We start from the raw sequence: 22,941 nt of genomic DNA on the forward strand, positions 1-22,941 counted from the left end.
CAACATTTACTGCAGCAAACGACAGCAAACTACTGCCGACTGGTGGTGAAATGTAGCTGTTCATATTCAAGGACAGGCTGCCACCACCTGCTTACATTTTATCTCTACAAAATCACACAGTGATGTGAAGAGGGTCAAACATATATTTTATTTTCTGAGAAAAGTCATCATTGGAAGCCCACTACAGTAAATGCAACAAAGATAATGTCCTAAAATTTGCCAGAAGTAGTTTTGGACATCAAGCGTTTCCTTGTGTTCTTTTCAGGCCTTAAAAGGATTATATAGCACTTTGGTGCAAATATGCAGCCCAGCAGTCCATAACTAGATGACAAAATTGCAAACACCTCAGTGACTGTAGAGTACTTCCCTGGAGAACTGATGTAGGCTGGAACAAAAGCAACCCAAACTGCACAGAAAATGAGCATGCTGAAGGTGATGAGCTTGGCCTCGTTGAAATTATCTGGTAGTTTCCTTGCCAGAAAGGCCAAAAAAAGGCAAATGCAGGCCAGCAGACCAATGTAGCCCAGAACAAGAGCAAAAGCTATGGGTGACCCTTTGTCACACAACAGAATGATATTAGAACTCCCACGCAGTATCAGTTCTTGAGGACTGGGGGGAGCAACAATGAGCCAAACCATACATATGACTGCCTGCATAAAAGGAAATATTTGTTTTCAAAAATATAAATAAATATATCCCTAAAATAGTTGAGCCACATTAAATGAAGGCCTTACCTGGACTAGGGTACTCAAAGTAATGATTGCCTTTTGCTGCAAAGGCCCAAACCATTTCATGATAATGCTGCCTGGAAGTGTAGGCTTAAAGGCCAGTAGCACCACAATAGTCTTCCCCAGGATACAAGATATACATAGAACAAAGATGATCGCAAATGCTGTCTGGCGCAACATGCAGGACCAGTCAGACGGTCGCCCAATGAAGGTCAGAGAACACAGGAAACATAAGGTCAAGGAGAAGAGCAACAGGAAGCTCAAGTCTGAATTGTTGGCCCTGACAATAGCAGTGGTCCTATGGTAGGAGAATATAAAGATCACAACACAGGTACAAAAGGAGCCAAGGAGGGAAATGGCCATTAAAGTGATGCCCATGGTGTCACTAAAAGAAAGAAACTCCACATGTTTGGGAACACAGGCTGTCCTCTCAGCATTTGACCAGAACTGCGGCAGGCACTGCATACACTCTATGGCATCTAAAAGAAGACAATAAGTCTTCAGTTGTTGTACTGTAGCTTTACCTTTGTAACTCTAAGTAGATTCACAAACATACTGTTAGCGTGTTCTCACCAGTTTTATTGCTTATATGTCCTGCTGTACAAATCACACAGTCATGGCAGCATATTGGTAAGTGTGGTCTGATTGCCTTTCGAGTACCTGGGGGACAAATATTGCTGCACACTGACAAGGGAACCTGAGGAAATTAAGAAACAGATACCACACTGATTTAATAGTCACTAAAATAAGCAAATATACAGTATAATTGCATTAGACATATTTTTTGTGAGACTTATACTTCAGATTGGTTGCCATTCCAAACAATGTTTTTTTCCTGTACATGAAGTTTTTTCTCTCCAGTTGCAGTTGTCTCATCAAATTTTCCGATGTTAACAAATTCAATTTTTCCATTTGGGTTCAAGTGCCAGGAAACTAGGTCATACATGGCTGCAGGATCACCATTCTCATCAAACATAATTTCATCACCAAATGAGGTTATGTATTCCACCTGTCTTATGTAATAAAGCAGCTGAGGGGAGAATGTGCTCACAATGAAAATGATATGTAGTATTGTCATATATCAGTAATTGTAATTGGTACATTTACAGGTATGATTGTAATATTAAAATATTGGTTTTGCACTGAATCAATGAAATTATAGGATGGTACCTCCCACGGCTGTATTCTGTCTGCTTCTGGACATTCCTGCAGAGGAAATGGTGCCTTTCCCTTTACACAACTTTTCATTGCCTTGAGTGTGTGGGCAATGGCATACACAGCCTTATAGACATTGTAGGAAATCCTTAGTTGTGACACATCCGAGTAAATATTTTTCACAGTCCCCAGCTCTTCTGTTCCTGTACATGGAGGTTTACTCTGAGCATTGTGTTGATGGCCTTCATTCTGCACACCGAGGCTACACTGAAACACCTCTTCCCAGAATGGTATAAAGAAGGGGTCCTTGAGGGCATTTGGGCTCAAGGGGTGCAAGTGAAGCAGAAAGTCTTGTAATCCAGGGATGTCTGCTCGCCGAATCGCAAATCCCATTGAACCTTGCAGGATATGGTGGTACTTTTTGGGGTTAGAGAGGACAGCAGCTGTGCTCCAAGCTTCACTGGCCAGCCACTGTATCCCAGTCAGCCCTACCCTAAATTCAAGACACACACACGTACACGCACACACACGCACGCACGCACGCACACACACACACACACACACACACACAAACATATAAAATATTTTAAAAATTAACTCACGAAATTAAAACTTGGGAACTCTTAATCATTAATTAATAAATGGTATTAATGATAACACCATTAATACCGTCCTACCTGAGTACTTCATCAAAAAATGCAGTTGCATCTTGTTCCACAGCAAACACTAGAATCACCCGAGCCCCAGAGGAGCTGATCTTGGACACAATAGATGATATTGCAGCCTGTGCTCTGTTTTTAGGTATGACCTCATGGACAGCAACACAAGCACCAAACTTTCTGACCTAAGACAGCATCATGGGAGATACATGAAAACCTGTTTTTGTTCTATATTTGCAGTTTAATTCAAGTTATGTAGTCAAAATTATGTGTGAACCACCTCATTGACAAAGATCTGTGCCCCCCCACGGCCATAGGCATCATCCCCTGCACAGACACCCACCCATGTCCAACCAAAATACTTGACAAGTTGTACCAGTGCATCTACCTGGACATATAAAGAGGAAGAGATAATTAGATTGATTTTGATTGAAACATGTTTATTATTTGTGTATAGACAATGTGTCTGCCATATCTAACCTGAAATAAGTCACTGGGCATGGTCCGTAAAAAGGTAGGAAACTCCGTTTTGTCACTTAAACAGGCACAGCTCGAGAAATAACTAACCTAAATATTGGAAGTGACAATAACAATTAAAAAATTATCTTCAGTGAAGGGAAAAGTTACTGCGTCCAACATCATGGACTTACCTGCAGTATGACAAGGTTTAAGCTAATAGTTTTGGCTTTGATACCTCCCCACATAGTAATGACCAAAAAACCCCAAAACAAAAACAAACAAACAAACAAAAACTATTCTAACTGCTGGCTAGGCCAGCTTTAATACAGAGGATATAAATGTTACAGAGAAAAAAAAAAAAAAAAAAAATTACCTGTGGCACATGTAAGACTCCCAGGATACGCGCCACCACTAAAGACTGAGTAGAGCCGCCATCACCTATCACCACTGGTATGGCTCCATGACAGGTGCCTTTACTTTGCTTTTCCCCATCAACTAATGAATCCTTCTCACTCCCCATTAATGCCATGGCAGCCTTCAAAGCCTGATGAGCTGTACTGCATGAATCATAAATCTGATAACCAAGTGTTATGTTTGGAAGGAGTTTTCCATTTCTGTTAATCTCGTCAATGGCAAAAATCATAGTTTGCATCCAACGAAATGTCCGAAAGTTAAATCTGGAAACAGCGCAAAGATCCATTGAAAACTTGAAGCTATTTCAGTGTCATTATAGGTAAGTATCATAAATGAAAGTAAAAAGAAAAACATTCAAGTACAGAACTGTGACAGCTAGATTTTGTGCTGGGCATGTGATATTACAGTCCAGACATTATACTTTCACAGAATTTTAGTTAATAATTACTTACTTGGCACATTGTGTCATTGGAGGCATAGTCGTGAAGGACAGACTAGGTTCCACCACCATGTCGTGAAGGGAGAAGAGTCCCCCCAAAATAATATCCCCCTTTTTTTCCAGAACAGGCAGGGACATAGATCCATGGATTAATTTACACCGGTGGCTCTGGTCTTGGTGGTAGTTTGTTGAAGTGGGAATAACACACCATAGGACACTGAAAAACATAAGCTTTGTTCTTCGCCCTGAAAAACTTGTGTCTAGTGATCTCATCAAAAAATACATAATTTCTTTGAGTCAAGTGCCATGTATAGGTATGCTGACAGCCAGTGAATAAATATGCATTACTAATTCATGTCATACATACAGACAGTAAATTGGTAGATGACAAGTCAGGATGGTACCTCCTCATTTTACACCGGACAGACACTACATGCAATCTGTGGTGTCAAGACTCAGGCAGTGTACTAAAGCCTATATATGCTATGAATCTCATATTGCATCTGTCAGATTCAATTAATTTCCCTAGAGCTTCTGATCAAAGGAAAAAAGAGGACCCATGTCGCCAGTAACAACAACAACTACAAATTAGAATGAGCATTTGATCATAATGGAGAAAGACACAAGGTGTGTCAAGTCACTGTGTCTGCCTGACTGGGCCTAAATCGTCCTTCAGTGATTTGAAGGAGCAGGCAGTCGACTCACGTCACACTGGGCTCCAAAATAAAATTTTCAAACAGAAACACACAGACTCACATGCAAGCACGCACACACACACACACACACACACACACACACACACACACACACACACACACACACACACACACACACACACACACACACACACATGCACACACATACTTTTAAGTGAAGTCAATTATTTATTGCTTTGCATATCAGTGTCAGCACATTACATAGACCCACAGCACAAGAAGTGCCCTGAGATAGCTGATGAGTTCAAAATCACGTTCAAAATGTTTTTATTCCTTGTTGTTTTTCTTTGTTTGTATTCTTGCATGGAGTTTTAATAGGTTTAATATGATGAAAATAATGAGCCATTAGAGGGTTATGTAGATCATTATCAAGACAAAGCCCACCGGCTACAAAACACAGCACTCCAATGTGAGTAGCAAACAATAATTTACATGCTCTACGTCTATGCAGCCTCAGGTCATAGAGGTTTTTCTGTGTCCCTGAAGAGAAGGGCGTGAGGGGCTGTGAGGCAGAGAATGCTCAGTACTGTAGCAAAGACATTTCCTGTACTTTGTTGACTAATGTATTTGACTCAAAGCATCTTGTACTCTTAGGGGGAGGAGTCAGCCTTATTGTTTCTGAAAATTACCTGGTTGGAAATAACAATAAACAATACAGACATTGCAATTGAACCACAATTATCTTCTTGGGAATATGGGATTGAATATAATTGAAGCCCCTAAGTCTGTGCTGATTCCCCAGTCACTGAGTGAATTACAAAAAATAGTAAGAGAGTAAGAAGAACACTGGCAGACAGATGGTAATAGATAATAGAAAGTAACATATTTTGGTATTCATAAACAGTTGTGAGCCAGTCAGTGAGAGGTATGATGAATTAAAGTATACACTTTAATTCATCATATAGATAATGAGGAAATTAATGTAATGTGTATTTTTTTAGTCCAGCCTTTAACCTTATTTTATTTGTTTTAATTACTTTTATTTACTGAATTTTAATCTATACAGACATCTTTTTTTTTTCATTTTTGTGTTTTTATTCAATTTTCAATTTTAACAAATACAAGAACAACAAGGGCGGCACTGTGGCGCAGTGGTTAGTGCTGCCGCCCCAACATGGCGGACCCTGGTTCAAGTCCCGCTCTGTGCGGAGTTCGCATGCTCTCCCCGTGTCTGCATGGGTTTTCTCCGGGTTCTCCGGCTTCCTCCCACCTCCAAAAGCATGCGCTTGATGGCCGTTCCAAATTGCCCGTAGGAATGAGTGTGTGTATGTGTGTGTGTGTGTGTGTGTGTGTGTGTGTGTGTGTGTGTGTGCATGGTTGTATGTCTTTGTGTGTGGCTCCGCTGTGCACTGGTGTCATGCCCGGAGTGTCACCCGCCTCGCGCCCTATGCTGCCGAGATCGGCTACGGCTCCCCGTGACCCGCAGCGGCTGATATAGCGGTGGTAATCTGGAGATGACTGACTGACTGACAAGAACAACAACACAAGGGGGAGAAGAAAAAAAAAAGGGCACTAACAGGGGGAGTTTCCCTTGGGGGTCTTCAGCAGTCCTTCATACACACACCTGACAAATTGAAAGAGGTAGTTAATCGGGCTACAGTGTATAGCAACATTCAGGTGAAGTCAGATCTTACAGGTTTCACATATTCTGTCAATTTGGACCAAATGTGATAAAACTTGTCTCTTTGTACCTTAAGAGTAAATGACAATTTTTCCATATATAATGTCCAGCCATTCATCAACAGTGAGTTGTTCAACCCTTAGCTATTTTCTGGTGACAGTTTTTTTACTTGCTGCAAGCAGAATGCCAAGCAACTTCTTAACATTGTTACAGACATTTTCAGTTGATATATTTCCCAAATATAAATTTTCACACCTAAAAGAAATGCTTGAACCAAATATATTATTTATGTGTTTGTGAGTCTCTTTCCAGTAAGGTTGTATGATGGTACACTTCCAGAAGATATGAGAGTGGTTAGCTTCTTTTTTCCCCAACACGTGTCTCCACTGCCCTGATACCGTTTCTGAGTTGGTGTAATAAAAACACTCACCACATTCTTCCAACAAAATTCACGCCAAGTATTTGATCCTGTTGCCGTCCACTGCAAATTGCATATTTTGTTCCAACTCCCCTCAGAGATCTCTATATTTAATTATTTTTCCCATTTCCTTTTTATGTACTCTGTACTCTCAGTTTTGGACTGTTGGATTACATTATATAACACAGAAATTATTTTCTGACAAGTTTGAGACTGAGTTAATGCCAAGAATGCCTGTTGGAATCCTGTAGCGAGTCTTCCCCCAGTCTTTTCCAAATTATGAATGAAATGGTGTCTAACTTGCAAATATCTATAGAAACCGTCCTCTGGAACCTCTGGAACACCCTTTTGTGGACAAATGAGTGATATGACGTTAAACCCTTAGAAATCCATCTTTTAAATACGATATCACTTTTGTTTGGTGCAAAGTCTGAGTCAAATGCACACCACCTCATGATCTTAACAGATTCCCCTAATTTGCACATTTTAATTGATTCTTGCCAAGATTTTAGTATAATATCCAAGAAAAGTTCCTTTGAGACCATCAGTTCATCCTGTAGTGTCTTATCTGCTATTATAGCTGCAATAGGTATTCCTTTAATAACTACCGTATTTTCCGCACTATAAGGCGCACCTAAAAGCCTAAAATTTTCTCATAAACCCGTCGTGCGCCTTATAATCCGGTGCGTCTTATATATTGATTAATATTCATATTAATATTGGTTAAAAACATGATCGTGAAAAAAAGCCGGCAGTCTGGCCGCCAGTCATCCCGCACTCCGCCACCAGAGGAGCCCCCTCACACGGCACTCGGGCCCACGCCCCCTAACAACGGTAGTCAAGGGGCGTCACCGAAGTCTCGGCCCTGACTGAGCTGCTCTCAGACGGTAGAGCAGACTGTAGGAGCACCGGTGATTACGTAGCAAAACATAAGGAACGTTCAACAATTCTATTCATAAAGTTTGACTGACTGACTGATCTCAGTATTTCCTAACTATTTGGCGTTGGAAATAACCCACTTTAAACTTAATTGGTCTTAAAAATGCCATTGTGCTGTCATCTGGAACCTAGTGACGGTCAATTATATTAGTCTGTGGAAACACACGGAGAAACTGACATAAAGGTCAATGAAAGACCCTCAAAGCTGAACTTCCAGCCTTTTCTGAAATTTCAAGAGCAGAGTCACTGCTAGACAAAGGTGCCAACGGGTGTGCTGCAACTGATTTACAAATGTAGTTGATAGCTCTGGGCGGGCGGCGGAGGGGCACATTCAGGCTTGTGTATTCTGTCTGCAGCGACGTGCTGTGAGATTCACTGCGGTGAGACACCGACGTTAAAGTCAGTTCTAGGAGTAAAACAGCGTCATATTTGCCAGTAAATTAGCAGCCTGACATTAAAAACTAGTTAAACAATTGCTTAGGACACACAGCAGCAAATAGCTGCACCTCACCTCCGACTGGACTACCGATCGATCGAAACAATATTTAATTAATAAATGAAGATGAACGTCGGAGCTTAAATATCTGCTTCGAACTTCAGATCAGGAAATAATCCGCTCTGTTTGCACTGACTGCACTCGTAATGAATTTAACCAGTTTTTAATGTCAGGTTTTTTAATATCCGGGATGACTTCTTTCTAAGATGGCAAAGTGATCAAGTGATCAGGTTTCCTTGATGAGGCTCAGAATGGCTTATTGACATAACAATAGGGGCCATTCAAAGGTTGTCAGGAAGTCATGAATGCAATCATAACTGCCTGAGCAGCGCGGCTCTATCTAGTGGACAGATTGCGCAACTACAGGTGCTGCAGTTTATCAGTCATCTTCAGATTACCACCGCAATATCCACCGCAATGGGTCACAGGGAGCCGGAGCCTATCTCGGCGGCTTAGGGCGTGAGGCGGGGGACACTCCGGGCACGACTCCAGTGCACCACGGAGCCTGAAGTTTATCAAATAAATTTTATTTATTTTTTATTGTGTGCGCTTTATAATTCAGTGCCCCTTATATATGAAATAAATTATGAAACAAACAAAATATTGAGGGTGCGCCTTATAGTCCAGTGCATCTTATAGTGCGGAAAATACTGTATTTTCAATTCTCTTCCACCCTGCAGTGTATGTTGGGGAGCATAAACAAACTAATGGCTTCAGCTGAGCTGCCAAATAACATTCCTGCAGGCAGGGAAGGCCTATTCCACCCTGATCCTTTCTCAGCTGCAGAGTTTTAAATTCACTTCTGGTTCGTTTCCCTTGCCATATAAACTGGGATAGTAACCTATCCCATTCTGTGAATTGTTTAGAGGGTATTCTGACTGGCAAGCACTGAAATAAATAAAGCATTCGAGGGAGAATATTCATCCTAATTGACTCCACCCGAGAGTTTGAAAGGGGACTTAGAAAGGGGACAGTTGTCCATCTTTAAATACAACAATAAAATCTGACAAAGGACCATAATTGAGTTCAAACATTTCTGAGTAATCTTTAGGTATTAATACACCCAGGTATTTGATTGACTTTGCTTCCCATTTCCAGGTATATAAATTTCTAATTTCAGTTGGAGGGTCATAGTTAAGTGCTAATATCTGAGTTTTATTAACATTAATTTTGTACCCAGAGAGAAATCCATATTCTTCTAATATATTGATTAATTTTGGGAGTGTCTCTGTGGGTTGTGTTAAATATATTAACAAATAGTCAGCAAATAGGGCCAACTTAACTTCCCCAGATGTCATCGTCACCCCCCTAATATCTGAGCTCTCCTTAATCCACTGACTAAGAGGTTCTATGAACAATGCAAAAAAGGAGCGGGGATATAGGACACCCCTGTCTTGTTCCTCTTTCCAGAATGAATGAATTGGTTAGATCTCTGTTAATTTTGATTTTGGCTGTAGGTTTATCATACAGTGCAGCAATAGTACTAATTAGTGACCTGTGGAATCCAAATTTTGATAGAACTTTATAGAGAAATGACCATCATACCGAATCAAAAGCTTTCTCCGCATCTAGACTCACGATGAGTGTGTCCAGCTTATGTTGCGTTGCCTTTTTTATAACGTGTAGTGTTTTCCTAATGTTATCCTGGGTCTGTCTATATCTAGTGAATCCTGTCTGGTTGTCATATATTTGCTCTGGTAAAACCAGCTCTAATCTTTTGGGTAGTATGGATGTGAACAGTATATAGTGAATATTCAAAACACTGATTGGACGATAATTCCCCACCTCTCTCCATGATGGTGGGGTAATGTTCTTAAAAGTGTTGGGGCGAGCTGGTCATACATCACCTTATACCATTCAGAGGTGAAACCATTCGTCCCCGGGGACTTGCCTGCTTTTAGTCTCCCGATGGCCGACTTTAGTTCTCCTATTGTTATTTTAGATGTTAGTCTACAATGTCGTTCCTATGTAACCTTTGGTAAGTGTAGTGAAGATCATCAATATGATGTTCCTCTTTCAATTGTGGTTGTGAATAGTTTTTTTAATAAAAAATTTCAAAGCATTCTTCTATCTTTTCCAGGCTACTCTCTAATCCATTTGTTCTAGTGTTTTTTTGTTTTATGTATAGTTCTATCTGCCTGTTGTTTTCTCAGTTTATATGCTAGGAGTTTAGCTGCTTTCCCTACTGCTTCATAGTATTGTTGCTTTGTTAAAAGAAGCTTATTTAAGATTTCATTTGTATTTATTTGATCAATTTCCTTTTTTAGTATTGCCATTTTGGATTTTGTCGCTTCACTTTGTGTTGCCAAGTGCTCTCTGCAGTTTTTTCAATTTTTCTTCCAAATTTTTAAGTTTTAGTTGCCTGATTTTCCTTTCGGTTGAGGTTATTACTATTATCTTACCTCTAATAACCGCCTTTAAGGCATCCCAGAGGACAGACGGAATCACCTCTCCATTGTCGTTCTTTTCCAAATATAAATTAATTTCGGTTTGAAGTTTCTCTTTAATAATTGGATTATTTAAAATGTTTGAATTTAGCCTCCAGTGTGTCGATCTAATCTTATAGTTGAGGTGACATGACACATAAATTGGGCTATGATCTGATATTGTACATGGGCCTATTTCATACTTCTCTAGTCTGTGGAGATCTTTTTTAAATATAAAAAATAGTCTATACGAGAATAGACATTGTATGAGGATGAATAGTGACTATAGTCACAACTAATTGGATTCATCTCTCTCCACACGTCTACAATACCCATTTCTTGCGTCAAAATGTTTACTTTTTTACTAATTTTCTTATTATCAGATCTTCCATTTGAGGAATCTAGTTTTGGATTAAGTCAGATGTTAAAGTCACCTCCACATATCACTATCCCTTCAGTGTTAGTTGTCATTAGGTCAAATACATATTTATAGAAAGATCAGTTACTGTTAGTGGGAACATACACGTTAAAGAGGCTCACAACAATACCTTCTATTTTACCTACAAGTATGAGAAATCTACCTTCTTTAGCTTTATACGCAGATATACAGTATGTTCATAATTTACTGCAATAGGTATGAGGATGGCCGCTCATCTCCGCTTCCCTGAATTATGAGAGGAAAAATGGACATGCTTAAATCCTGATTTATTTAGTTTGGCATGTTCTACGTCATCAAGATGTGTTTCTTGTAGGAGGGCTACTTGAACCTTTTCTTTTTTAAGTTTGGAAAAAAAATTTCCACCTCTTAATAGGATTGAGTAACCCATAAATATTGAATGTAGCCACTCTCATAGACCTGTTCTGCATCTAGGGGATTCCTGTCTGGAATGCTCCTGTGACCCCCCTAGACTCCCCCCACCCTGCTGGAACGAGCAAAGTGTAAACACAAGGATAACACAAAAGAATAAACTCCCCATAAACACACGTGGCACACATAATGAACAGTGACTCCCTACGTAGGGGTCTATTAACCTGACCCTACTGAGCCTGTTGACAGTAGCTCCCTGGGAAAACCCACCTGTGTCCGACTGAAGGGGCCCTTATGTGTGACAGTCAACATAGTGCAAAAATGGACCCGAAAGAATCCTTTAAATATCCAAAACCCTCTCTACCATAGTTTTCACCTTAATGTTCTCAGTTTATTAGGAGGAGCAACAAAAAAAGTGAGGGGGCATACCGTCTCATACATGGTTCGTTAGGTCGTAGATGGAGCTGGTGAGGTTCTCCTGAAGGTGTGAAGTTTCTCCTTGTAGGTCGATTCATGTTCATCCTGGGTCGGGCCCTTCTTTGCTTGTTGGTCCACTCTCCTCCAGGTCAGCCTCTGGATCTGCTCCATTGTGGCCGGAGGTCTGAAGATCTTCGGCTGGATAAATCCTCCGTTGCCTCCTTATCATTTCATACATTTTCGTACCGTCTTTGTACCTGACTCGAAGTCTGGCCGGGAAGAGGGTCTGGAACTGGATTTGGTTCTCTTTCAGGATCTTATGGACCTCAGCGTATTCTCTTCTTTTTTTGAGAATGAGCGGTGGATAGTCGTGGTCCAGGTGAATCTGGCTCTCCTGCCAGGTGAAGCCTTTATCCTGCCAGGCGTTGCCAAGTATTGTTTCTTTACTCTTAAAGCTGACAAACATAGCTACGATGGAGCATGGCGGAGCGTCTTCTGGTGGCTTTGGTCCAGCCGAGCGGTGCGCTCGTTCAACATTGAGACACGGAGTGTCTGCGGCAGACCGAGACCGTCTCAGAGCAACTTCTCCATAAACAAAGTGATCGTTTGTGAGTCCGTCTCAGACTCCTACGGTACTCCGTAAATCAAAGTCAAAGTCAAAGTCAGCTTTATTGTCAAATGTACCAAATATGCACAACATACAGCACAGATGAAATTGCAGTCCTCTCTGACCCACGGTAAACAGGCAGTACAACAGGCAGTACAACACAGACAATACAACAGGCAGTATAACACAACCAGTATAACAAAGGTAGTACAACACAGGCAGGACAACACAGGCAGGACAACACAGGTATTACAACACAGGTAGTACAACACAGGTAGTACAACACAGGCAGGACAACACAGGCAGGGAAACACAGGACAAAAAAGGCAGGACAACAAAGGCAGGGCAACACAGGCAGTGCAACACAGAGTACATCAGACAGTACAGGACGAAATATTAGACGAAACACAAGGGATGGTAAACATCTCTGTACACTCCTTAATCTCGTAGGGGAAGTGACGTGTGCGTAGTCCCTGAGTTGATGGGGGGGGGGGGGTAGTCAGGTGCTGGGGAGAGGGCAGGGCAGTGTGAGGGTAGAGTTCAAGGCTATGGCAGGGAGCAGAGCAGGGAGGGAGTTGAGCCTCCTGTCCGCCTGGTGAAAGAAACTGTCCTTGAGCCTGCTGGTTCTGGCCCGCAGACTCTGCAGTCTCCTACCTGATGGCAGCAGGCTGAAAAGGCTGTGAGTGGGGTGGGTGGGATCACCTGCAATGCTGATGGCTTTGCGGGTGAGGCGGGTGTTGTAAATGTCTGTGAGGGAAGGGAGAGAGACACCAGTGATCTTTTCAGCTGCTCTCACAATGCGCTGCAGGGTCTTACGGCAGGAAACGGTGCAGGTGCCATACCACACAGTGATGCAGCTGGTTAAGATGCTCTCAATGGTGCCTCTGTAGAAGGTGAGCATGATGGGGGGTGGGACTTTTGCTCTCCTCAGTTTGCGGAGGAAGTAGAGGCGCTGTTGGGCTTTTTTGGCCAGCGGGGGGTGTTGCGGTCCCAGGACAGGTCCTCGGAGATATGCACACCCAGGAACTTGGTGCTGCTGACCCTTTCCACTGCAGCACCATCAATGTTTAATGGAGTATGCTGAGTGCATGTTCTCCTGAAGTCCACAACAATCTCCTTTGACTTCTCCACATTCAGATGGAGATTGTTGTCCTTGCACCACATAGCCAGGCACCATATGTAGGCTGTCTCATTATTGTTGTTGATGAGACCCACTATAGTCGTGTCGTCTGCAAACTTGATGAAGAGGTTAGAGCTGGAAGTCGGTAAACAGTCATGAGTTAGCAGAGTGAGGAGGAGGGGGCTCAATACGCATCCTTGGGAGGCTCCCGTGTTCAGTGTGATGGTGCTGGAGGTGTTGTTACCAACTCAAACTGCCTGTGGTCTCCCTGTCAGGAAGTCCAGCAGCCAGTTGCGTATGGAGGTGTTGAGTCCAACCTGGTCCAGTTTATGGATGAGCTGCTGGGGGATGATTGTGTTGAATGCTGAGCTGAAGTCGATGAACAGCATTCTGGCGTACAAGTCTTTGGTCTCCAGATGGGTGAGGGTTGAATGTAGGGCAGTGGAGATGGCGTCATCGGTCGAGCGGTTGGACAGGTAAGCAAACTGAAAAGGGTCCAGGGTTGAAGGGAGGGCAGATTTGATGTGGTGCATGACTAGCCGGAGAAAGCGTCAACGGCATGTCGCCAAGAGGAGGTGGATTCTTCTGTGCCGGGATGCTGTTGTCTGCCTCAAAGTGTGCAAAGAAGTCATTCAGCTGGTACAGCAGAGTGGTGGAGCTGTCGCAGGACTGCGGAAGGGTCTTGTAGTCCGTAATGGACTGAATCCCCCGCCACAGGTTCCTGGTGTCTCTGCTGTTGCTGAAGTGGGTGACGATCCTCCTGGAGAACTGTCTCTTGGCCACTCGGATGCCTCGAGACAGGTTGGCCCTCGCTGTCCTTAGGCCCAACTTGTCCTCCGCTCTGAAGGCTGCGTTTCGTGCCTTCAGGAGCCTGTGTACTTCCACTGTCAGCCATGGCTTCTGGTTGGCTCGAACGGAGATTGTTCTGGTGACCGTGACATCATCCATGCATTTTTTCACGTGACGGTCACCGTGTACTCCTGGAGGTCTGTGGTGTTGTTGTGGGTGGCTGCGTCTTTGAATACGCTCCAGTCTGTGGTTGAGAAGCAGTCCCGGAGTGCCTCAGACGACCCATCAGGCCACACCCGTATCTGCCTTTCCACAGGTTTGAAGACTCTAACGAGCATTCTGTATGCCGGCGTTAGCATAACAGTGGTGTGGTCTGACGCCCCAAGGTGGGGGAGGGCACAGGCCTTGTAGGCATCTTTATGTGTTGTGTAGAGATTGTCCAGGATGTTAGCCCCTCTGGTGGCAAAGTTGATATGTCTATGTAATTTTGGAAACACGCTCTTGGGGTTTCCCGTGCCAGAATGAGGAAGGCATCTGGGTAGACTGTCTGCTGCTCACTGATGTGATGATAGAGATCATTCAGTGCCTCACTCCTGTTGTTACTGGAGCTGGGAGAGATGTATACTGCTACCAGCAATATGGCAGAAAACTCTCTGGGCAGGTAAAATGGCTGGCATCTGATGATTATAAGCTCTACCAGAGGAGAACAGTGTGTGCAAACCACAGCAACGTCACGGCACCAATCATCCCTGATGTAAACACAGAGTCCCCCGCCGCGGGTCCCCCCCCCCCCTCGATGAGCACTCTGTCAGCCCGGTAGCATGTTAGCCGGTCCAGCTGAATGGCACAGTCCGGGATGCTGTCAATGAGCCATGTTTTCACAAATACAAAGACACAACACTCATCCACAGACTTAGTTGACGAACGGAGCAGGGGGATGTAGTCTAGGTTATTGTCCAGCGAGTGTACATTGGCGAGTGTGATGGTCGGGATAGCCGGCTGGTGAGAGCTAGCTGTTACCTTAGCCCGGATGCCTCCGCGCTTGCCCCGCTTCTGCTTCCGCATGTTCCGACTGTGGTGCTTCCAATGTAGGCTGGGTGCAGGAGTGGGGGGCGGTGGTTGACCAGGCCTCCGGAGCAGGCCGCACTCACGCAGCACTTCCGCGTCAGCTGGGTCTAAGTCGAAGATGGACGTGACAAAGATGGACAAACATACGGAGAGACAAGACACAAAAAACACGAAAAAAAACGCTGTATGTGCACGCACCGCCATCCTCAGCAAAAAAAAAAAAAAAAAAATCTGTTTGTTGTCTCGTCTTCAACTCCACGAACTTCTCCTCCAGCCTAACGTGCAACTTTAACTTTAGCATCTCCATCACAATGTCCTCAGTGTTATGAATCCTCTCCTCCGTGTTTTCAATTCGCCCTTCTGCTTCGTCCAACCTGGTGTTCATCTTTAGGATTTCTTCTTCAATCATCTCCAGCTGTTCTTTATTCTCTTGGTGGAACCCTTGGAGCTCACTCAGTATCAGCTGCAACTCGGCCCTGTTGCTAGCTAGGATGCTAACATTGTTAACTTTAAGCACAGTGCCTCGATGTTCGCACTTAACTCCTTTAACCGGCTCCAACTAACACACACCTCTGTGTATCGGTAGAAATTGTACCCCCGTATTGTTATATTTCACAAGTAGTTTTTTAAGCCTGCATGGAAGTAATAGTAATATTTCTCGGGTTTGGAAGAGGAGCTCTCACACTACGCGACCATCTCAACGATGATCCAACCGGAAGTCCCATACAGTCACCTTATATCTCCATATCGATTAACTTCTCTCTGGTGTTTCCTACTTTCAAAGTGGCAAGTGCAGAATAGCGTTTCCTCTATGTTCCGAATTACTCATTTTGTATGAAAAGCACTTTATAAATTAAGTTTGATTGATTGATTGATTGATTGATTGATTGATTGATTGATTGATTGATTGATTGATTTTTCGAGAAGTTGTGAATATAAATGTTCACACTTATGGCCTCTCATTGGAAGCTGAGCTCGTGGAACCTGAGTGGAAAAAGTTCAAAAGTGGCTTGTGGAGTCATCAAGTGGAGTCATCTGTGTTGTGATGGTCAGTGGAGAACATACGGTCTGTGGTGAAGGAATCATTTAGGGCTTGGAGAAATCTGTTTATTCCTAATGTTGCATACCGATATTGAGAGACATGTTTGAGATTCTGTTCTATGATTCTTACAAATTATCAGAGCCTAGATGGAGGAAAAAGTGGATGGGACAACCCAATATGGGGTAATAACAGTTTTAATCTGATTTCTTGCTGACTCAAAATTGGATCCTTTCATCTGACAGTGCTGTCAGGGGAAAGATTATAGGCACATTTTGCAATTTTGACCAAAGGAAGTGGTGGACCTGAAAGGTTTTGATGCGTAGCTCAAAGCCAGCCTTAAATATATTACTTGGTATTTCAAACTGTGTGCATGCAATATCATTATATTTTAGCTAAAAAAGTTATTTTTACATCATCAGATTAGTCAGTGAAGTATAGAGAACATATGTGCCCCCATACACAGAAGCTAAATACACAGAATGTATTTTAGCTGCCAATCATTTAATCAACTATAACCTTACTTACTGTATGAAGCTAGATTGTTATTTGTTTGTTTGTTTGTTTGTTTGTTTGTTTGTTTTTGGGGTTTTTTATCTGGCACTGCAACTAAATGGCAAGCATTTAGATTACTGCAAAATCAATCAATCTATATTACCTACATGAACCATTCACTAACTTTCTTAATATTCATAATTATTCGTATTCATAATTGGCATGGTTCTGAGTAGTGTATATGAGCATCTAAATCATGTTGACATCTTCATAGTTTTGAGGCATATAAACATTATAGTAATACAAAATTACAGTAAGCAACAAATAAAAATAAAAAAAAGATTTTTTTCCTGTGTGAGAGTATGTGCTGTGTAACCTGCTAGGTATTAGTGAAAATACGGGAATTCATTGATTTGGGACTCTTCTCAGTCATCTAAAGCAGTAGTCCCATACCCCCAAGTGACCCACGGACCGGTACCGGTCCGAGGGTCACTTCATACCGGCCACACAAAAAGAAAAAATAATTTACATTATTTCCGTTTTATTTACGTATGTCAGAGTCTGAAAGATTCTTGTTCTTAATGAGATGTGTTTTATGTTATATGTGAGGATCTTGCTTTAGCCATGGGAAGAGTGCTGCATTGGCTGGTGAGGTCCAGTTGTGGCATGGCTTAGGGTCCTGTTCTGGAAGAAATGATACATATACACCTTTCAGACATAATGTTTGTTCACATTAAAACAATGATGTGTGCTTTTGCTTGTGACATACCTACATAGAAACATTCATTCATTTTTCCAATCTGCTTCATCCGCTTGCTCAAATCGCGGGGAGCTTGAGCCTATCCTAGCTTGTCTTAGAGCGTGAGGCGGGCAAACTCCGGGCGCAACGCCAGTGCACCAAGGAGCTACACACAGACACACAAACACGCAAACACACTCTCATTCCTATGGTCAATTTGGGACCGGCCAATTAACCTGGAGAACATGTTTTTGGATGTGGGAGGAAGCCGAAAACCCAGAGAAAACCCACGTAGACACGGGGAGAACATGTAAACTCTGCACAGAGCGGGACGCAAACCCGGAAACGCCTTGCTGTGTGATGACAACTACCCACTACGCCATCGAGTTTTCCTACATACATACATACATAACCCACAAAGGGCGAGGAGGCACAGTAAAGTTGATGAAACTGAAAATTCTGAATCACAATGGGCCTTAAATGTATTAATGGTTTGTTAATTACTTTAATATTCATAGTCATACTGTGTAAGGGGATTTAAGTGTATAACAGATACACCAAATATAGATAGATAGTGACAAATCAAGGGACTGACAGAAATAGAGATTTAAGCTTGGGTTAATAACTGGCTTGTGACATAAAATAATAATAATGAAAGCTTAGGAGAATTATACTAAGTCTGCATATAAAACACTTTCATGTGTCAGTTTTGATAAACCGACAACACAATTTTCCCACAATTAGCCCTAAACATGTGGTAAAAAGAAATGGAATAGTGTACAGTGTTAAATCTGGTCATTAATGTGGTTGAAATAATTTGGTTAACTGAATTGGAGTTGTTTTCTACTTACAACATCCTACTGTAGCTCATTTTATTAATATAAAACTTGCTATTTCCTCAAATTTGGGGCGGCAGTGGCCCAGCGGTAGAGCAGATGTCTTGAAGACGGATCGCCCAGCCATCGGTGGATCAATTCCCGCTCCCGCCATGACATCCCTTGGAGTGTGAGCTGACAGTGGGAGGTGTCAGCTCACCTCCCAGCCACTGCCGAGGCGCCCTTGAGCAAGGCGCCGTCCCCACCACAAGCTGCTCATTGGGGCGCGACCTCCGAGCGCGACCCGTCACTCTTCCTCCCCTGGACTAACTGCATGATTACAGGCCCCTAGTGTGCTGTGTTTCAGGGGCCTTGTTCACAACACTGTGTGTGATGTGCTGAAAACTAACAGAAATGCATGTACTGAGAGTGTAAAGAGAATTTCCCCTCTGGGGATCAATAAAGTTTGAATTATTATTATTATTATTGAATATTTATTATTATATTAAACAAAAAGCTTCAATAAATACAATAAAGGCCCCAATACAATTATTTATTTGCGACATACACCAGAGGAGGGTGTGTGTGTGTTTGTGTGTGTGTGTGTGTGTGTGTGCGTGTGTGCGAGCGTGCGTGCGAGCGTGCATGCGTGTGTGTGTGTAGTTGTGTGTTTTTAGCGCTGCTGATTAGTTTGTGAACTTATACTTTAAGGAATATCACGAGTACAAAGTGTTTTGCTTTTAACCACATGTGAACAACAATATTCACTGGAGTGTAACACACACTTGGGCAAACTTGTTATTGTGTTTAATGTGCAAGAGAGATTGTGTCATGACATCACCTCAATCCTGACAATTACCTTGTACCCAGGGGCCTGATATGGAAACAAGGGGCTGGGCGGGCAAGCGAAGACAAGCAAGTCTTTCTGACTTTGTTTTTCTGACATCTAGCTCGAGGCTATGAAACAGGAGTTCACCAGGTGTTGGACTGGATATCAATTAATTTCAAATTTGAGAAGAAGGTCTCTCTCAAAACAAGCCACTCACATTAATTAACGAAACAACATCAAAATTATAATTCATTGCCAGCAGCACTAATTTGTTTAATATGGGAGAGAATAAAATTTGTTTTTAATACATCTTTTAATATTTTCTCAGTTAGACACTTTGTGTCTGAACATCTGTCATTAAATCAAACTAACAACACATACATTTTCTTTTTCTTATTTAGGAAAAAATTGTTTTGTTTTAAAATCTTAAAACGAAACGCCATCCAATCGTTCACAATCATAGTGAAAGTTTATTAAATCCAACTGACAAAACATGCTACGTAGATTCATTTTGTCAAAATCATTCAAAATAATCTCCGTGTTGAATAAGATTAAATAGGAAATTGTCACAGACACTCAAAGTAATCTGCATTAATGCATCCTTTCCTGCTCTCCATCTATTCTTCACAACTCATCAGCTGACCTTCATAACCTTCTGGCCCAACAACTCACAAATATTTTAATTTATACAAGCTTAATCACTACATCCGCTGCTGCATTAAATTTCAGAAAGGCTTATATTTGATTTCAAACTGTTTCCATCAGTCATCAAGAGTTCTGTACATTAATTTGAATGTATGGTAAATAATTGTCCTGAGCTGCACACTTTCTTAAGCACCGTTAATCGTAAATTTAGAATGCTTTGCTAGTGTAATATTTGAAAACTCAGGCCTGTAAGGCTCTCCAGGTGTTCATATTCTTATTGTTACTCTTATTATTATTATTATTATTATTATTGTTATTATTTCATTATTATTTTATTATTATTGTTGTTGTTCTTTATCATCATCATCATTATACAGCTATAAATTAATAGTGTTTGTTCCCTGGAAATACTTATTTTAGATATATTATGGAGAATATTTAGTTTGCATTATACATTTGGACAATGACCTTTTAGGGCTCAGATTGTGGTAGAGATGGGACAAAGTTCAGGACAAATAACTTTTTAATCTTAATAATCTTTTTAATCGGGGCCGCAGTGGATCAGCAGTAGAGTGGGTTGTGAAATGTTCCCAAGATCAGTAGAACTCAGATCTGAACTTCTTTAACTGGGAAGCTTCATTTTGTGTATGATATTACATCCATGTTACACTTATCTACAGAAGTAATTATACCTTAACATATTTTGTTCCCATATTTTGATGCATTACAATAACTTTACTGGCTTATCTTAAGCAGTTCAAAAGAAGCAGCAGTGCAGGGGCTTAAGTGTAATCATTAACCATTTAACCCTGTAGTGTTTTCTGCAGTTAATTTTTAACATCCACCTTCAAAGCGGTGATGTATCGTAGATGTCAGCATTCATGTGTCCGTCCGTCCGTCCGTCCATTAGTTAGTCCACCAAATATCTTCACCACCGCTGCAGATAGAAAGATGAAACAAATAGCATGTTACTTGGACAGTAAAGGGGAAGAAAAGTTAGTCTGCCTTGGTTGTAAGTGTCAGCGTTAATGTGTTTGTCCGTCCGTCCGTTCGTCCATCAAATATCTTCGCAACCGTTGCAGATAGAAAGAGTAAACAAAAACTGCATTACTCGGGTGGCAAAGGGAATGAAAATGAGATGATGACCTTGACCTTGGGAAAAGTAGGTCAAGGTCAAATTTAAACTTTTGTACACTCAGGAACTAAATAAGGGAGGAGGCCAGTTTGAGTAACAGCATAGGTCAAAGCTAGTGCTTTGATCTACTTATGCACTGGTTTTGAGCCATGGTCTTACTCACACTGGCCTTCCCCATATGCACTAGTCTATGCATTAGTCAGGTACGACTCTGAGGTTACCCTGAACTACCCATAAAGTAGGTAAGGGTAAGTCGTGGGATGTTGCAGTCTCTAACTGCCTTGGTTGTAGTTATTATTTGGTTTAGGAGGAATGAAATACCCTATTTGCAATAATCACAATTCCAGTCTATGCAATAGACCATGTTAAGTCCTCATGACCTCTGTGATATTATGCACGAATGCCATCACGTTGTCTCTTAATTATGATTGTCCATTATTGGTGTTATCTTACATTCAATCAAATTATTTTCCACCATTGTCTTTTTATTTATGCATGTACAGTGTGCCTTTGTTCTTTGCGGTTAATGCGTTCCAGGAACCACACGTGGTTAATGAATCCTGCAATAGAGCGACAAACTATTTATCTTATTATTTACGGTAATCTAAACGTTTTTGAACCCTACCCATACTGTTGTTAAACCACCTTCTATCTGCATTACTTTTTTCCACACTCTTATCGACTGTTAAAAGCACTTTTGTGTCTCCCGGAAGTCCGAAACTCACAGAACCGAGTGCACTTCCGAATGCTGTCAGTCAATCGAATCCACATACCAAAAAGCTGCCATGAGGTGAACTCGCGAGCTTTGATGTGCAAATGCGTGAGGGCACACTGTGTGCATTTAGTCATAGTCATAGTCAACTTTATTGTCAAATGTACCAAATATGCACGACATACAGCTCAAATGAAATTGCAGTCCTCTCAGACCCACAGGCAATAAAAAAAAAACACAAAAGAACCGCTCTAGCGGGAGAGAGAGGAACCGCTGCGTGTGCATGTGCCACCATTCTATCCTATCCCAATAGGCAACAGAACCCAACAGAACCCCCCAGAGTAAGCATAAGCGACAGTGGCGGGGAAAAACTCCTTTATTGAGGAAGAACCTCCGGGCAGGACTCTGTCTCTGGAGGGTGGTCATCCGCCTTGACTGGTTGGATGGGAAAAGAAATATACAGTACATGTAAGGCTTAAATGCCTATTTTTTAAGCAAACACAGTCCATTTTTTGTTACTGAATAATTATTCATGCTTTATTAATTAATAAAGCATGAATAATTATATTCATGCTTTTGACTTCAACTATTTTAAAAAAAAATTGGCTTAACTTACAGTAAATACCATTAACTTTACTATTACTACTACTGCTACTACTAGTAGTACTACAATAATAATAATAATAATAATAATAATAATAATAATAATAAAAGAAGAACAAGAAATGTACTCTGCGTTAGCTGCATTCATGTTACTGATAGGCAGTTTCACAAGATCTCCAGGAGATGGAGACATTCACCTTATGTGTCTGCAGTGACACTGAGGTATGATTTGTGTGGTCAGCATAATCAGTTCAGGACGGCTCAAGATGCATGAGATGTGAGTGTCAAAATGCACAAACGAACATCTCTGTCCCACCATTTTTGTGTCTTAATATAAGTTAATTTCTCAGTGAAGTCCTTCTGATGATGAAATATAACTGTTGATGTTTTTAAAATGAGCTAAGTAATTATTCCTTCTGGTTGGAAATCAATGAAATGTTAGACAATAATGTTTGACTGTAACACCTAACTTTGTGACAGCAGTTTGGAAAAGGCCTTTTCCTTTGTGAATATAGTTTGTTGTCCTGTGGAGAGCTAGGTCCACGCAAATTCGCCACTCTGGGACTAATAAAGGTCTCAGAAATAATAATAAAGAACAAAATATTTCTTTGGAAGAACAATACACAGGCCTAAACCTACAGTCCAGCCTC

At 41.6% G+C, this 22,941-nt stretch overlaps 1 protein-coding gene across 1 annotated transcript; it reads right to left on the reverse strand.

The window, feature by feature from the left end:
- Positions 1-209: 209 nt before the first annotated feature.
- On the reverse strand, positions 210-14,370 carry LOC137596800 (vomeronasal type-2 receptor 1-like). The gene is made up of 13 exons (XM_068317554.1): positions 14,138-14,370; positions 13,300-13,557; positions 12,432-12,775; positions 3,868-4,027; positions 3,375-3,678; positions 3,023-3,109; positions 2,823-2,930; positions 2,561-2,727; positions 1,899-2,376; positions 1,528-1,758; positions 1,302-1,425; positions 735-1,207; positions 210-650 (listed from the first exon to the last, which is right to left on the reverse strand). Exons 1-13 carry the CDS (start codon positions 14,368-14,370, stop codon positions 210-212), a joined length of 3,408 nt encoding a protein of 1,135 aa, XP_068173655.1.
- Between the last annotated feature and the right edge of the window lie 8,571 nt (positions 14,371-22,941).

Source organism: Antennarius striatus, chromosome 6 (assembly GCF_040054535.1).
Source record: "Antennarius striatus isolate MH-2024 chromosome 6, ASM4005453v1, whole genome shotgun sequence".
NCBI lineage: Eukaryota > Metazoa > Chordata > Actinopteri > Lophiiformes > Antennariidae > Antennarius > Antennarius striatus.

Bases quoted from the DNA above. Each gene is read 5' to 3' on its own strand.
- LOC137596800 (XM_068317554.1), bottom strand. From the start codon at position 14,370: ATGGATGATGTCACGGTCACCAGAACAATCTCCGTTCGAGCCAACCAG. The intron at 4,028-12,431 runs GTGGGTCAGAGA...ACTACCACCAAG, and splicing joins TGTTGTACTGCCTGTTTACC to ACCAGAGCCACCGGTGTAAA. The intron at 3,679-3,867 runs GTAAGTAATTAT...CGCTGTTTCCAG, and splicing joins CCAATGACACAATGTGCCAA to ATTTAACTTTCGGACATTTC.